The sequence below is a fragment of the Corvus brachyrhynchos genome, unplaced genomic scaffold (assembly GCF_000691975.1).
Source record: "Corvus brachyrhynchos isolate BGI_N302 unplaced genomic scaffold, ASM69197v1 scaffold116, whole genome shotgun sequence".
NCBI lineage: Eukaryota > Metazoa > Chordata > Aves > Passeriformes > Corvidae > Corvus > Corvus brachyrhynchos.
The window spans coordinates 7,220,928-7,239,120 of NW_008240221.1; the positions used below are offsets into that span (position 1 = coordinate 7,220,928).

At 36.9% G+C, this 18,193-nt stretch overlaps 1 protein-coding gene across 1 annotated transcript in view; it reads right to left on the reverse strand.

The window, feature by feature from the left end:
- NBAS (neuroblastoma amplified sequence) overlaps positions 1 to 18,193 on the reverse strand; it is a 162,236-nt gene that overhangs the window by 12,432 nt on the left and 131,611 nt on the right. Inside the window, 2 exon segments of the mRNA XM_008641788.2 lie at positions 3,852 to 3,996; positions 9,430 to 9,569. Coding sequence (XP_008640010.1) covers positions 3,852 to 3,996; positions 9,430 to 9,569 — 285 coding nt within the window.

The window sequence follows — 18,193 nt, forward strand, 5'->3', positions numbered from 1 at the left end:
TTAAACTTTCCTTTGATCAGGACTCCCAGGTCCCTTTCTGTGGCACTGCTGTCCAGCCTCTCATTGCCCAGTCTGTCTGTCCATCCAGAGTTGCCCCATCCCAGGTGCAGAATCCGGCACCTTCCCTTGTTAAACTCCACACGGTTGGTGATTGCCTATTCCTGTGATTTGTCCAGGTCTCTTTGCAGTCAACAGCTCCTCCCAATTTAGTGGCATGGGCATGCTTGTTGTGAATGATATGACATGGATCAAGGAATAAGAAGACTAAATAAATACATTAAGCTTTGTCTGATTGTTCATATGCTTATTAAACTTCTGTTAATCTCATATTCCACTGTGTTTCTTTTGAGCTGCATACCTTCCAGCAAACTTACTGAATGAAAAGTTACGGATTTGCTCTACACCTCTTCTTTTCTTGAAAATGTGTATTCACAGCAATAGATGCAACTTATATTCAGAAAAACAAATTCTGAGAGTCACAAAATACATAATCTGAGCAAAGCAGCAATTTTACCATGCTTGGTAACATTCTGCTCTCAAAACCAGCTCAACAAATTGAATAACTTTCTGCCTGATGGTAGCATGTCTAGCAGACATACTCAGTCTTAACTACCATGCCCAGAAGTACAGAAGAAGTCATAATCTCTTTTGAAGTAGAAATACACATTCCAACAATTGCATTTCTTTTTCCACAGGAAGGGACTTGACAGCTTGCCAGCCACTAAAGACTGTCCAAATAGTACAAGTATCAACTTGTATCACTGCCACTAATGATTGAAGGGCTGCTCTGGACAGGAATTGAAAACCCGAGCCCAAGAGGGAAGTCATCACCCACAGCACTTCTCAGAACAACATAAGTGGGTTTCTATTCCACAGTGAGCACTTGAAAGCATTCAAGTGTCAGCTGCCTGCCATGAGAGGCTCTGCTTAGAAGGGGTTTGATGTTACCTGTGAGAGGGTCAACAGAAGGCCCCATTCAAAACCTGAACTACCAGGATTTAGTTTAAACTTTTGTAAGGTAACTTTTGTCTTCTATCTAGTTATCAATGGTTCACCATGACACCAGTGAGGCAAATAAGCCATATGTCATAGGAGTCTGTTTTGGGTCCAGTATTATTCAGTATTTTCATGAATGGCTTGAAGGGCTGGATAATGAATACAAACAGCATTACATCTAGAGAGGCTAAAAGCAGACTGAAAAGCAGCATTTAAATTCAACATTACCTGAAGATGATAAGCAGACACAACCATGCATGAACAAAATCACACAATGTAAAATCATATATAAATCCCAGGAAAAACTAGCTACAAAAATTAGAAAAAAGGAACTGGCTGCTGTGTTATTCTGGGAGATAAGTATCTCATAGCCACTAGGACCGCAGGGTGATTACAGATAAGGGACTACATGCATTCTCCCATGTTAACTGACACATGACCCACAGGCTGATAGAACAACATGAGATATTCAGAGGAGTCACATTTTTACCATTACCAGGGGGAGAAGGATTTATCCCTTTCTAGAGAGATTAATCAGGCAGTGCAGATGTTGGGCAATCCAAACATGTGTCTTCCAGGCAAATAAAACAATGGTTTTTTCCACTAAAAGGAATGGAAATATCTATCCATTGAATAATGCAAATTAAAGCCCAAAACAAATAAACAAAAAACCCCCACAAAAATACCCCCCCCAAAGCAAACACACACATAGATACAAAGATTAAAGCTATGTAATTATCCAAAAGACATTTAAAAAAAAAAGAACTTGGCTTAAAAAACTAGATAGACTAGTAGGATATGGAATGAAAAAAAGAGTGAAACCCTTCATGATTATATCCAAAGATGGTTTTTCTAACTTCTAGACCACATGACTTGAAGTTACATGTGTTTTCCATTACAGCCTTTGAACTTGGCAAGGTTGTAATGGGAGAGAACTTGAATGGCAAATGTTATTAATGATAATTAACTGGTTTCAGTTTTTAGAATTCCATCATTCCAGATTTGTCTTCTTAATCAGTGTATTTACTGAAATGTGAAATCATCTACACAGGTTAATCGTCAGTGATCAGATTTTCATCTTATTCAGCCACACGATTGCAAATCTGACATTTAAGCACTTAAGTACTGTAGCCATATATACAAATAAATTACTTACATTTGTAGATGCTATTCCCCTGTCTTCCCAAGTCGTGACTTACAGGAGTACAGCCTGTGTTTGTAGGTAACTGTACAACTACACATTTTAGTGCAACTCTTTGTTACTGCACAGCGTTATAGCCATAAAAAATGTATTTTACATCAGTAAGACTGTTTAAAGCTTGAAGATCACAGTAACTTCATATCTGTACCTGTATATTCATACTTACATGGTGGGCTCTTCTGACATCCTGTACCATTAAAAAAATACCAGAGGAAGGCACCTCCAACCAAAGCTGTCTACCAATACCAAAACTGTGTGTGAAGAGTGACATGTCATGGAGATCAAGAAAAAGTTTACTCAACTAAGAGAAATGCAAACCATGACCCTTCTTGAGGAGAACCTGGTGAACTGAGTGCTGTATGACAGTGACACTCAGTGGGGTTTACCTCCCTGGATCACTGAGGTGAGGCAGAACATTCTACTGACAAAGTTCAGCTACTCCTATGCACATTAAGATTGTTAGTTTACAAGATATAATGCATTATTTCAACACCTTATAAAGAAAAGCTACATACAATTATACCAGTCCCAGGGATACAGAGACCTGCCTTCCACTGAAGAGTTTTGGTGGGATGAATAAATTAATAAATGTACTTATCATTTCAGCTTACTGCCACCTTCTGGAATAGTGTTTTACATAGAGTTCTGAACTTGACTCAGATCAGTGTGTTGGACTAGAAAAAAAAACAACCCGACAAACAAAAGCCCACACACCCACCTGTCTGTATCTTAAACAGAATGTGTTGTTTTTATTCTGCTTCTCTTCCTAACATCAGCTGTTTTCTATAACAGACAGTGACTGTGTAAAGATAATTATAAGAGATTAATCAGCCTACTAAAAATATGCATGTCTACTCTGAAATTGTGTGAAGTTTATTAAGAACTTTTCCAGTCTGTCTTCATTAATATACAGTGTTTACATACAAAACACTTCAATAATTTTATACATAAAGAGGTACTTGTATTGAAGTATGCATACATAGTTAGGGAAAACAAGTTAGAAAATCACAGTTATTACTTATTAATTACTTGTATATTACGGTTCTTTTCAATCACCATGTTTTTCAGGGATTCCTCACTAAATTTTTATGCATTTATTAGTATGAGAATTACTGATAATTTAAGTAACAGTTTTTTCAACACTGACTTAAATGACAATAGATTATTAAAGCCTTTCTACAAATACATTAAAGAATAATATACTGGAATAGACCTATAAAGATCAGCTAATCCAACTCAAAGCAAGTCCAACAATATCAAACTGCCTGTGACATGATCCAGTCAAGTCCTAAATAACTCCAAAGACAGACTCTCCTTGTCTCTTCTAGGCATCCACCTGTTCTATTATTTCACTATTTTAAAGGTGAAAAATGTTTTCCTTGGGTGCAATAGGAGATTTTGATGGTGTAACATGTCTCTATTGCCTCTTGTGCTGTAACTGAGCATCTCTGAAAAGAGACTAATTCCTCCACTCCTCATTTGACTACTTGAAGATATGATCTCCCACAGTCACCTCTTCTCAAGACAGATTGAACTTAGTTCTCAGCCTCTCTGTTAGCTCTCCACTGGACTTGATCCAGTATGGCAACATCTTACTTGTAGCTGGGACCTTGAAACAGGACTCATAAACAGGATACCCAAAGTTAAAACTTACCTTGACAGGGAGCATGTGCTTTGTCTCATACAAAGAACGGCAGATTTTCAAAATTTCATTTCCTGTGGTCTCCTTTTCCTCAGGTGGGCACCTCTGCAGCATAACAGTCCCCAGTTTCACCCAGGGATTATCATCTGTGCACGATCTGCCCAGTAAAAAAAGAGATGTATATAGAATATAAATATACATACACCATTTGCTGTAGGCTGCTTCTCATGTGTGACTTAAAAGTACAACCTCATGAAAGAAAGATGAAAGTTTTGAGACAAGTTACTGTCCGTAATGCCATCACTCCTTCAATGCAACAAAGAAGTTTAAATTACTTGGAATTATGACATGCTTATTACAAACCCTGAGGAACTATATTTCAGATAAAGACTGATCAAACTGGAATAGCACAGGACCTTCTCCTGGCCTAACACCAGCTGATTTCCCAAGTAGAGTGGTATCGAGGGAGGGGTGACAGGAATCTAGCATTCCTAATTTTGTTTGCTTTGATCACATTCTAACAGCTTCTGTTTCTCAAGTATCTGTCTCTTGCTTCTGAGAGGAAAAAATATAGCCAGATTCACATTTTTATTTTCAGGTCCAATGAATACAAACAGAAATAAACTTTTCTCCATAGCCCATCCAAAAAGGGTAGGAAAGTGAAATTACATGCTAGTAGATATGGATACAGTTACATTTATTTTACATATTTAAAATGTTCTTTTAATTCCACACAGAACTTCACGCTATGTCACCATTACAGAGTCAGACATAAACAGATGGCAGACAGTAGATCGAAGCACATTTCATCATGCAAGATGGCAAAGGCAGTGTTTACTGTGAAGTTTTGTTGCTGTAACATTTTTTCACCTATAGCCATTATTTGGTAGATCATGGAGATGTTTTGGATACTTTTTTCAGGAATAGGTATAATGGCTGGATATATAGGTATACAGGACTGGATGTACTGACAGAAATGGGTAGCAATCCACTTTTAACTGACAGCACAAAGTGCAACACCGGAACACATCTACACTGCCATTTTTCTAACATAAACTAAGTTGATGTATTTCAATTTCTACCTACAACAGGCTAAAATGATGAACAATCACAGCTTTTATCATGATTATATTAAGCCACAATAATATAAACTCTATGTTCATCTGTGCATAAACTTAAGAAGTCACAAAAGGCATTTTAAAAATTACCCCATCAATTACCCCATCAATCTCTCTGGTCAGTAATCAGCATCCCAAAGACATGGGAAACTTTCCACTTCAGCTTGAAAAAAACACCAAAACAAAAAAACTGAACTCACAGCAAGACCAAAAGTGGCAGTTTGGTGTTACAATTTAGTGTGAATTCAGATACTTACTCAATACATGTGACAAGAAGCAGTAAAGTGCTGTCAAAGTGCTGCTTTTCATAGTTATTATTTTGCAGCAATTGTTAAAGCAGCGCATTAATATAATTGTAAATGGAGTCTGCTAAGAGAGTCTGTTGGATTGACATATACCAAGTGTCTGACAAACTTGGAGAGAACAACCACCAATATCTACTATTTCACACAGAAAAGCTCTCTCCTGCTCATCGTCCACTTTCAAAAGTACACACCGTAAACAAGTAAAAGCAGCTCCACACGCAGCTGTCATTACAGCCCAACATGAAAACCAGACAGAGAAGCTAGGAGTGGGCAACTTTGACTGCAAATTAAATAGAAGTCATTGTCTTTCTTCCTTCTGACAACTTAATTGAGCCTTTCCATCAGTCACAGTCACTGAGCACAGAGCTGTCATAAGTCTGGCTGGGAACAGGAGAGCTCCTCCTCTCAGCTCCTTTCAATGTGACACATCGAACCCCAAGATACCAGATTATTCAACAAACAGAACACAAGGCACTGAATCTGTGAATCCCCAGTAAGGGCAGGAGAAGAAAAAAAACCTGCAACTCCGTATTTGCCACTGGTTAAAGGGACAGCTCCTTCTATGTGATCCACTTCTTGCTTAGAGGCACAGAGTCAAAATGAATTTCCATTTCTATAGCTGCTGCCCTTGGAGTACATTAAAAAAATCTGTAAGAATTTCCCATTAGAAAAAGGAAACAAAAATCACACTACAAAACAAAAATAACCAGAAAGATGCAAGGCCATCAAGGCTTTCCATATGCAAATTTATTTAAGTATCAGATTATATTGTATACATAGATAAAGCTTTTCTCATCAAAATTCTTTATAACTATTTCAAATATTCCTGTGAACTATTATCAACTACCTGCTATCTCTAATTAAAACCAAAATTAAGTTACCAAAATCTGACACCTACAGGCAGAATTCAGTCTTCTTCTCTCCTGAATTTTACTTCAGTTCAACTGTGGTTATAAAAAAAAAAAAAATTCTCATCATGAAAAAAGAATTTATTTCAAAACCACCTTAATTTTTTCCCCAAAGCCAAAAGAGGAAAATCTGGGATTAAGATTTAAAAAGTGAACTAAGGTACTGAGTCTCTAACACTGGGGTTATTTCAGTTTCAAAACACCTTATCAATATTTATAATAAATATAAAAAATGCCTTTTGAATGTAGGTAGCAAGTTCCAAAGGACTGCAGAGCTTCAGGTACTGTCAATAATTTTTTTAAGAAACACCTTTATGAAATGTTTAAAATGACATCTGACTATGAGACACCTGGGTGGAAAAGCATGCATGCATAACAAAAGGGTATGAAAATAAAATTTTAAAAAGTGTACAGCTTTGAGTGCTGACTGAAACAACCAAGCTACCTCTCTGCTATCTCACAGTAAACACAGCATATTACAACATGAAGAGAATAACAGTTGTGATAATAACTATTATTGTAAGTGGAGTGTTTTAGAAAACAAAAACTCAAAAAAGCATTAAGAAGTATGGATTTACTAACATAGAGGTTACAAAAATTAAAAGCCTACCAAAAACCCCCTCTTCCTTAGTTCTTTTACTTCTCCTTCCTCTTAAGCCTTCATAGAATGTAAACTGTGTTTTCCAGCTTTATATTCAATTGTAAGTATTAGATATTTACTGCTTGATTGAAAACCTAAATTCTAAGTATTCACACGACTCAGACTTAAACGCCCCAGTTCCTGTAAGGATCATTACACTGGCTACAAACAATAAACAATAATGACCTCTTCCGAAGGAGAGAAGGAAAAAAAGAGTAAACAAGTGTCCTGGGTTGCAGTATATTCTATTACCATCCTCATGAGCTGTTGAAACCAGGAGGGGCAGTGTTTCCTTGCCTCCTGCCCCCGGACTATCTTCTGTTCATGAGCGAAATCAACACCTGGCCTCATGACTCATTACCCCATTGTGAGATGCTCCACCCAGAGGGAGGAACCAAGCATTCCATCCTGGATATAATGGATTCCCAGAGGACAGGAGCTACATAGCCACCACTCCACCTTCTGAGGAAAGGCAGACCCTTCTACAGGATAAACGCTTCAACAGAACCACATCCATCACTTCAAAGGACTGCAGCCACCATTTTATTGGACTGCTATCACCAGCCTGACTAACAGGGTGTCAGGCTGTATCCTGGCTCTGTCAGTTTGAACCAGTGTTTTCTGCCTCTTTTTTTTTTAATTTCCCTATTAAATTGTTATTCTGACTTGGTGACTCCCACTGGTGTGTTTTCAAACTAGTACAACAAACATGTTAATACATATAGTTTTGACTTCTTGATGTTTTCCTCTTTGCTCAAAAATTTGTTAATACAACTTGCTTTAAAACAAGATTTTTGAGAACACCACTAACAAAACAGTTCCTGTTCTTTACTTCCAATCATCCTAAAGACAGGCTTTTCAGGAACACATATACACACACATATATAAACCCCTAGGCTGCTAAAAAGAGTTGAATGCTGTTAACATGGAATTATGCAACAGGGGGAGAAGAGGGAAGAATTGTGACTATGTAACAGCCTAGGAGCCATAACTACTTTAGACTCTGAATGAGTTACGATACAGGTGATCTAAGTATTTGCAGAAATTTTCACTTCCAAGATTGCTGAAGTCTAAGAGGTATCCCACCTCTGAAATTTGATCCAGAGTTAGTTGTGACTATACCTTTTTTTCTTTTACTATCCTTCACTTTAGGAAGGCAGCCTGAAGGAACATAACACCAAGAGGGAGATGCAATTACGTAATTTGTTGTGTCCTCTGTTACAGAGTAGTAGGTAAGAACTGCCTATATTCAAGAAGGGTTCTCCTTTCACAAACTCTAGTCTTTCTGTTGAACCCAAGGAAAAATGATTTTGCTAACTGCAGCAGTATTTCACTTGAACTTTTGTTCTGTAAATTTTGTTTTTTGTTAAAGGTAGTGTGTAGATTAAAAAAATTTGACAGTTCCCACACATTGTGAGGCATCAATTTTCAATTACAATCAAATCCAAAACTTCAAATGGAAGTTGAAACATGAATTTGTGACAAATCACGAAGCAGTCCTTGTAATTCTTAATGTATTGAAGACAATTTTTGGCTTGTAAACCTGTCACTAAAGAATTTAGATTAATGCTCATCCAGAAGTTCCAAACAAACTGTAGGCTTGAATGTGAAAAACCTTTACAGATTACCTTGTAACCCACCAGTTCTCTACTCATGAACAAGTTACCTTTCAGAAAAAGATAAGCCTTTTTTCAAAAATCAATGCACATAAACACTTTGGGGAATGTAGTCTCCAAGTTAAAACAGGTTGTAATCAATACTCCTAAGTAATCCAAAATAAACACCAGTTAATGACTCTAACCTACCTATCATCAGACATGGCTAGCCAAAAGTTTAGTAATACTACTGCTCTCTGAAAGATATGTGACCCTTGCCTCTTTATTTGAATCCTAATATCTTAGAAGTGATTAGCAGTTACAGAATACAACAGTTAAATTTTTTACTTTCAAATGTATTCAGAAAGTCACAGACAAAACCCAAAGAAATGATAAAATATAGTGTAGTCTGGATGTTCCAAATTACTTTTCCAGTTAATATCCATTTTGATGGGTGCAATTCTGAAGTCTTATAATTATTTTAGTCTTAAACTGTTTTGGATGCTTTATTCAGAAACAGAAATAATGGGTAGTGGATCTAGACAAGAGAAGTGCCATTGTGTGGTATTATTACCCTCCCAGACCTCTGGCAGACAGTCTGCCACATCCATCTGAACATCACTTTTCAAACGCCTTTCTGCAAAGTGTAACTTTGAATAAACAGAACAGTCAGAACTCTCCATTCTTTTTTAACGGATTTTGTTTATACTGTTAAAAGCAAGAGCAAAATATGTACCTTGAAATTTAAGTAGACAGAACCCTCTCCTGTGCAACAGTTCAGACAATAAAACGTTTTTCTCCCTTCCTCCATGGCACAGACTACATATAATGTATATATAATTTTTACAAGACACTGATTGATTCAATTCTGCTTTAAATAAAACATTTATTCCTCCCAGCATGACCCTTTCCAAAGGGCATACTCCTACCAGCCATGTTTGAATTATTTGACTGAAAACACCATGATATCAAGCAAGAAGACTCTGAACTCTTTTGTTACATGGTCGTTTGAAGAAATGCTCACCCATTGCTCCTGTCCATCGGTGGCCAAGCCTGAAGCAGTAAGACCAAGTGCTGAAACTCAGGCAGACTCTGACTGGACTCCAAAAGTCCCAGGAAGAGTTTGAACCTTTTGTCTTCATTTTCAATATCTGTTATCTCTACCTGAAGGAGACAAAAAACAAACTAACTAACTAACCCAATTTTTTTTTTTCCCCCTCAGAAATCAATGATACAAAAGCAATTGAAACTATCTGTGAAGAAAACCACTGTTCCAAAACAATACAAGAAACACAGCGACCATAATTTTCCCAGAAACCTGTTTTCTTACCTCTCATTTTCAACCACATGCAAATAAAATGGGAGAACACACAGTGGAATGACTTAGGTGGACATTCCTAGAACAATGTAACCCCACACAAGTACATTCTTTGATTAGTTCAGAAGATCTTATCCCTGTCTTCTTCAAACAACCGAAAATTCCTTAAATTTCTTTTTTTCAACGTATAGACATACACACACACACACCTTTTCAAAGAATGACTATGTCCAGTGCTTTCCTAATATATATTACTCTCACTCACCTGTGAAATTTCAATTGTTTTATCTGAATTTACAGCAGCTCATCTTTTCTCACCTAGAAAGGAGCCCTGAAAGATGCTCCTAAATTCATCTACCCAGCAAAGAACATTCGCTAACAAATAATACAGCATTTCTCTGCATAGGTGTTTGAACAAAAGAAAAACGAAACCCTACACCCCCATCAGCTCCCAGACAATTCTGTCTCGGGACAGGTGTGTCTATCTCTGTTGAAAACCTGCAGCTTTTGCCCAGACTTAAATTCATTCCAGTTGATGACAGGTTCTTTTAAAAATAATTACTGCCTGCAGTTCCACAGTAAAAGTGTGCAAGGTAAAAGGTCTGACTGTTGAAGGAAGGTTGCTGTAAATAAGACCAACTTGCTACTAAATGAGAAGTAGCTTCTGTTTAAAAGTTTGGCTATCACACCAGGAGGGTTTTCACAAATGGAATAGCAATTCACTGTTTACCCAACAAACACAAGTTTTTGGAGTTTAAAAATTATTTGTTACAATAACAAGGTAGCTTCCTCTGTCTTATTAACACATTCTAACACTGAATTTTTTTTGCAGAGTCCAGAAACTTTCAGAATATCAAACATTTCAGCTTCATCTTATAATTCTGCTGAAGATAAACAGCATTAAATGTTAACTTTTCTGTTTCAGCCCAAGTAGTTCTAAGACATCAAACATGGACAAAGTTTTCCTTAGTTCTACAGCCACTCTGGAAGATTAAAGATCGCATCCCAATCTCTTCAAAGTGGCTCTGATACATCAAGGGCAAATTTTCAAAAGAGGCTGGAAAACAAACATTACTGATGCATTTATTGAGCTGCCTACATAATCTGTGACTTTAAAATATTTAGTGTTGAAAAACTGTTTGCTTCTATCTCTGGAGTATATCTGAAAGCACCATATACTAAAACATTTCAGACAGTGAAAAAATGTTTCCTAGATCTGTCCACTTGAAATATTTTTTACTGCAAATGTCACAGAGCAGACATCAGTTACCCACTTGTAATATATATACTTGATAATGTATAATACTAGATATTTAAATGACAAGGCTGAAAAGAGAAGGGAGATAAACAAGAAAGGAAAAAAAGGGACATAGGACATTAACCTCTAAGGTTCCAAAATATTTAGCATCTTAGCAAATCAAGTACTAGCTAGACAATGAAAGCTCTCACACTGCTTACCCATCCCCAAACCCCTTTTTCAGAAAACTAGCTCTTTAAATATTGAAACCAAGTAAGTACTGATGCCTTGAAGAGGCTACCTGAAAACAGAGGCTAGACAAGATTAAGAGAATAAAAGCAGGTTATTTATTTGAATGGCCTTTAAAGGTACACCTTGGGAGTCAAAAGCTTCTGAGGGGCTCCACCCAAGGTGGATGCTGGGTCATGGGTTCTTCACACTTTTATAAGTTTGGTCCATTTGTGGATCAGGGTTAATTCTCCAATTTTAATTTCGGTTAATGATGTAATTACCCCAAGTTTGCTCCTCCTCTCAAAGGCTTTAGTTTACATATTTTGGGGCCTAGGACAACAAGGTGTCCTTGAAGTGCAAACCTAGAGAGGGTTTGTGATGTCTAACCAGCATGAGAGAACAGTAGCTAACAAGGCACAAGAAACATCAGAGTTACACACTAGGCAGTACAGGATATGAAAAATATAAAAGTTAAAACCTAAGGCATCAGTACCATTCTGGATGGTCCACTGAGTACATTTTAGTATATCTGCACAAACAGCACGTTACTTCAAAACACAGACTAAATGTTCAGATCTTTCTAATGATAACTATAAAAATGGCAATAAATGGCACAGACAATATCAACAGATGAGAAAAGCTGTCAGAGAAGGTCCCCTCTATTAGTAGTGGAGAGTAGATCAGACATCCTTCTTGACATGAACTGAATTCCAGTAATTCTGCCTAATAATGCATCTTTACAGACTTGGGTTTACTTTTTTTATGAGCTTAATTAATATAGCACCATAATTTTGTGTTTTGGACAGCTGGATCCTTGCAATATGATTGCTCATGACATAACACATACTAATTCAATTGAAGTCAATCAGAAGAATTAACTTTCTATTCTCAAACACAGAGAGCACTTCTGCAGCATTTCTCTCTACAATGGCCTTTTTACAAGTCACCTATGTTTCTCACTAAGAGTAAAAAAATTAAAGTGAACTTTCTACAGTGTTAATAACTTATAGTTTTTAAGAAGACGAGTGAAAATTCACTCTTTATAATGGCATTTTAGATGCATGCCGTTTCCATTTGATGTGAAGCGGGTGAGATTTCAAAGCAATAGTTCCTTGCTAGAAGGAAGCAATACCTTGAAACAGCACACAGGAATGAGGTTTTAATTTATACTTACTGTGTGTATGTATGTATATACACACATATATCTAGACAGATCTATATAAAACACAAACGTAACATAAGATAAACTTACGTAAGATAACGTAAGTTTTGCTCTGTATTATTGCCTTACTTTCTGAGACTGAGGTAGAGCACGGTGAGGAATCAGCCACCTCCCACAGCAGAGCATGCTCTGGGTAAAAAGGTAGAAAGTTCATCTTTACAAAGTGCAAGCTAACTGAGATGAGTTACTGCGGTTAGTCAAGCCTCTTGTTTTGTTGTAATAACAGATTAAAAAAAAAATCCACTTTTAATTGAACACTTTCTTTGTAGTGATTCTGGATGATCTATTCAGATGACCCAATCTTGTAACACAGGGTAATAGGATAATATCACTCTACTTCCCCTTCCTTTTTTTTTTTTTTTAAAAAACAAAACCCCAAAACATCCATCTAAACCACTCCAAGGTTAACCATGCAAAGATAACCTGACATGAACTGCTCAGAGCCTTCTTACCACAAGCACTTGTAAAGAAGAATCTGTCAATAAACAGAATAATGAGGCCCATAACCAGGCATGAACTTCAGATGACCCCAAAGAAATATGAAAAACAAGGGGGAAAAAAACCCCAAACAAACCACAGAACAACAAAAGCAAGGAAAATGAAAGCATGGGCTTTCAGTTTTAACAACAGATTTGCTCAATTCTGGAGTGATTTTCCTCAGTTTCAGGCAATTTCTTTGGCAGTAGATCACAGCTGGCATCATGTTTCTCATTAAAAGGCTGCACAAATATTTACCACAATGGGAGAGTCAATTAGGGGAATTAATTGTAGAAATTATACTCATGATAGATTATAAAACAAAATACAAATTAAATAAAGCCAAACCTTATGTTAAACTGTTAAAACACACAATTTCACTATCGAGGGACTACATATGTTCAGGATCAAGAATATACAAACATCTGCCTATGTTAATGTTCCTTCAAAAAATCATACCGAAAATTCAGAAGGCAAAATACAGGCTACACAAACAGCATGAGCTTGTCATAGCATATGAGAGATTCAGTTTTGAATCAAGAACTCTGTGCACTTAAAATCTCTCCTCAAACCCAACTTTTCTGCCTTATGATCAAATCTTCCAAAGACTTACCTTAAATCTTTTTGTTATAAGATTCCTTCCTCACAGATTAGCCCGTTAGATGCCTAAAATGTTGAAACCACTCAACAGTTTATCAACTTTCAGTGCACAAAGTTTTGACTCATCATGTTGTTCTACAGATTTGTTATTGCTTTATACTTGTCACATGTGATATGGATGAAGGAGTCCAAATATGAAAAGTTGCCTCACAAGTTAGTTCTATAGCTTCTATAGACCTATTGTTTTATAAAAATTTTAAGATGATACACTTGAAGAATGCTGAAGTTAAATAAAACTGTGGACATCACACATGACTGATAAAAAAAGCCTCTGGCATGGCAGACCACAGGATCAGTGGTTTAGTTTGGTACATTATCTAACACCTGAAATTGAATTTAGTTTAAACCAGTATTTGCAGCAACTGTGGAATGTTGCTGTATCTGAACTACATCCTTAAGTTATAGATACCTATTAATGCAATGGTCTCCTGATCCTATAGATATATCTGATAGACTCGTAAATGCTTTACTGCTAAAGCCATATAATCTGACAATCTGGTGCTGACTGACTTGGCTGATCAGAGTGCCTTTTGTTCAAAAAAAAATGGAAACGCCAATAAAAAGATCCAGCCAATTCAACCCTTGCTCTGAGACAAGAGAAAAACACTATTTATGTATGAGAATGGTGAGCAGGAAAACCAATGCAGACCTCAACCTCCCTCTGCCCACTAGTATCTATTTTGCAAATTCCATTTTTACTCCATGGTAACATGACAGAGTCACAGTTTTCAGCAACAGATTTTGCTCACTACAAAGAAAATAAATGATAAGGATGTTTATAAATGAAACCAGAAAAATACTTTCCTTCACTATAATTGCTTGTTCATGGAGAAAAGCTATATCCATGCTTAAAAGCAACTCCCTGTACTAAAGGCAAAAAATTTGCTGTTACCAAGAAATGCAACCAAAACCTTACTGATTTACACGATTATAAAATTAATTTTATTACATCTACCAGATGGTAAATTAAGTATTTCAAAATGTGTTCATGTTTGACACTGCAGCATAAATTTGAATTAATACAGCATTGAAAATAGAAACTCTAAGCAGGCATTTGACTGGTCCCTTATTGCTACAATAGACTTGCAATTTGTCAGAACTTCCTTGTAAAATGCACTGGTTTTATGTATCTCCCCAGTCCCCCTACCCAAGCTGTAGTGGTAGAGAATTCATCTGTGCTGCATCTCAAAATAATAGGCTGATGTGACATCAAAGATTTTATTCAGATTTGAGACAGGGAACACTGATGCTAAAACTTCCTTCCACTCATTAGACAGGGCTTAACATGGTTTATAAACAATGACTAAAAGGATTGGTAGCAATTTGACTGCATTTCTGCAGTTGCTATCTTGTTGTGCAATTCATGGCTCAAAAATACAACAGCCTTGCCCCAAGGAGTTTACAATGTAATTAAGTAAATCAGCAAAGAAAATACTGTCCTTCCTATACAACAGGTCTGTAGGGTTTGGTCACTGAAGAAAGTAGTCTTTCCACTTTGCAGGTCAGGCTGTGATCTGTCATTCCCTGTTCTGCTGTTATCTGTGCAGCTACTGAAAGTCTGCATGAACCTAAGTTACTAAAATCTACTTCCAGCACAAGGCTGCAAATTCAAATGCTTGTTACAAAGGACATATAAAATTACAAGTTAAATAGAAATTTTATTCACAATATGAACACAAATGTCAAAAATCAGTAAAAACACCCAGCCCAAACACAATCTGCAACAATGTACAACTGTTCCTGAAATTGCATAGCTACTGACTCTGCACATGTAAGATTAGGAGCTTTTAAAGGCTATTATTTATTTCATTCTCTTCAAACCGTTTCAAGATGCTAGACATCCTATCAGCCTTGATGTTAGACACATTATATACTTGTGAAACAAAGCAAAACCACAAGCACATATTAAACATCTTATTCAAGACGTTCACATGCCAGAGCAACAGTAAACCCTTTTTAAAGACAAAACCACAAGTGTTATACTCCCTAACCCATTACGAGCATCCCATTATTTCTAAACCAGGGTTTCTTCAAAAAAACCCAAACCAAACAACTTGTAAATTGTGACAGAGAGGAAAATCCTCCAAGGCACAACAGGGTCAGGCTGGGGAGAGCAGTAACAGGCTTGGAAGAACAAAGCAGTGTGTCATTCAGCCATTGGTCCACTAGCATATGGGCAAGGGCACACAGGATGGAGAAAGTCAAGAGCAACTTCGAGAGCAAAGCTGCCAAGCTTGGGCACAGACATTGAGACATTTGCTTAAATGCAGGTCAGTAAACTGAGGTTCAAAACCAGTGAACACAACTGTTTTGTGAGACATACCCTGGAAGTCAGAGATACAGAGAAACAGAAGTGGGGAACTACTACTCCTTTTCCATACTGTTTTCTCCCTCACTACATTTATAGTCTTATTCTTCAAAGTTGAAGAGGTTTTAGTGCTGGAGAAAGTCATTATTGCAATCTTTTCTGACAATCTATGTATCTCTGTCCACAATTGTGCAATTATTTGTGCCAGTTTGGACAAATTTGGAGGAAAATATCCTCTGATAGAAAGCAGATTACAACCATCCCTCCCCCACCAGGCTCAGGGAAAAAAGAAATTTTCCTCGAAGGAAAGTGAAAGAGATAAAAACTATTTATTTAACAAACACATGGGAAAAGGATAATAATGCCAAATAATAAAACCTCTCTGTGTGGAGAGAAAACCTGGGAAAATTTCAGAGTCCTCCAGTAGATCTCTCTCCCCCTCCTTGGAGCTGGGTTGTGGGCCCACCTCCAGGCCTCAGTGGAGAACTCTCCTGAGGTGTTCTGATGTTGAAACAGTCCAGAAAAAAGGGGAAAAAAAACCCTAAAACAAAGTCCCAGGAAAAACAAAGTTCAACTCTCCATCTCCCTCCAGAGAAAAAGGAGCTGGAAAAAACTGGCTGGGAAAAAAAAAGATGCTTCTCCACCTTGCTGCTTGCTGCCGCAGAAGCAGAGGAGTCTGTATATCTCTGTGTCCTTGAAACAGAACTGCTTTGAAAAGTTTTGCTCAGTTTTTTTCTTCCCCCTTTCAGGCTCAGTTTAAAGGCACAGAAAGGCACAAAATTAATTTCTGGGCATAGAGAAGTGATAGGGGATACACATCATAAAGTCACCCCCAGACAACAATTTTATCCAGTAATTTTGCAATAAAATTGTAACTTCTGTTTAAGATAGAATACTTCCTAATGGGCTTAGTCTTTTGACTTAAGAAAACAAGTTTAAGGTGCAAACGAGTTTAGTCCCTTTCTGGTATATCATTCTCACCTGTCAACCAAAAGATAGATCTTCCTTATTTGACTTTATCAAGATTACACTTACTTGATCTTACAAGTAATTCCCCTAATTGACTCTCCCATTGTGGTAAAGTAACACCTGAATTTACAGCTTGTATTCACAGTTACTTTCCTGTTCTTATGCCTAATTAACCCACTCTGACTACCCACAGATGAGGGCAATACTGGAGTATGTTTCACATATATTTTTCCTTTTCCTACTTTTCCTTCCATGTCTGTTATTTTGGTCACCAAGTGATTATACTGGATACAGAATACTGGGCCTTGATCTCAACCAGCACTGACATTTTTATATACTCATACACATATTACAACTTACATTATGAAAAGACACTGGACCCACAATATTTTGTTTTATGCAGTTTTCCTGCGGGAACACAGACACACATAAGCTTCTCACTTTCCATATGTGAAATGTGTACTCTCTGTATAGGCAGCTGTGTAAGAGTCAATGAAGTCAAGTGAAATTGCTTGTCAAAGATACATTTTACACACTTCCCTCAAACTTATTATCCCCTTAAAATACTTCCCCTAGTATTAATCGAAATTTTGAAGTTTAAATGATAATGTGATAGAATACCTTTCACTCTATGTCTTAGCAATATATTGCCATGTACAGAGTCAGGAAATAAAGAAATACAGTTCAGAGAACACATTTATACAGCACTCTTTTACAGACGTTAAATATTTCCTATGTTTTAGAATTAAATTCAAAAGATTTCCTAGAAAAATGGACACTGCCCAATGACTATGATGGCACACTGACATAATCTGCTTCCTTATTGAGCATTTAGTCTCACTACTGCACTTACTTCCTATTTTTGGAAAGCCTTTGTTGTAAAGCTGATAAGAACTTTTAGTTTTGAGAAAACCCACAGAAATCTGTGGTTTATATTATAAAAGTATTAGTTTACTCATACCATTGCTGGATTAGGAAAAGTGCAATCTGAAGACCACACACATAAAACTGAATTGGAAACCTGGCAAGGTCAAAGATTTTCTGTGCACAAGGTTCCACGAAAAAAATTGTCTGCCAATATGTGTCGTTTGTGAAGTCCTTCTTTCCTCTAAAAAAGGTAAGTTTTCCCTTCTCAGAAATGGGTCTCAAATATACTCCCCTCATGGCAAAGGAACCTGTCAGCTTTAAATAAGCCATTTTCATCTTATTTTCTCCATCTACCCTAGTTCACATGTTGATAATTCTACTTTCAACCCATTCTGGATTTTGGTAAATGGACACTTATGTGGCAGTAAGTCATAGCTGAGAGATGGCAACTTTTAACAAACAGTTCCACTGGCCTCACAAAATGCTCCTGTATAGTAAC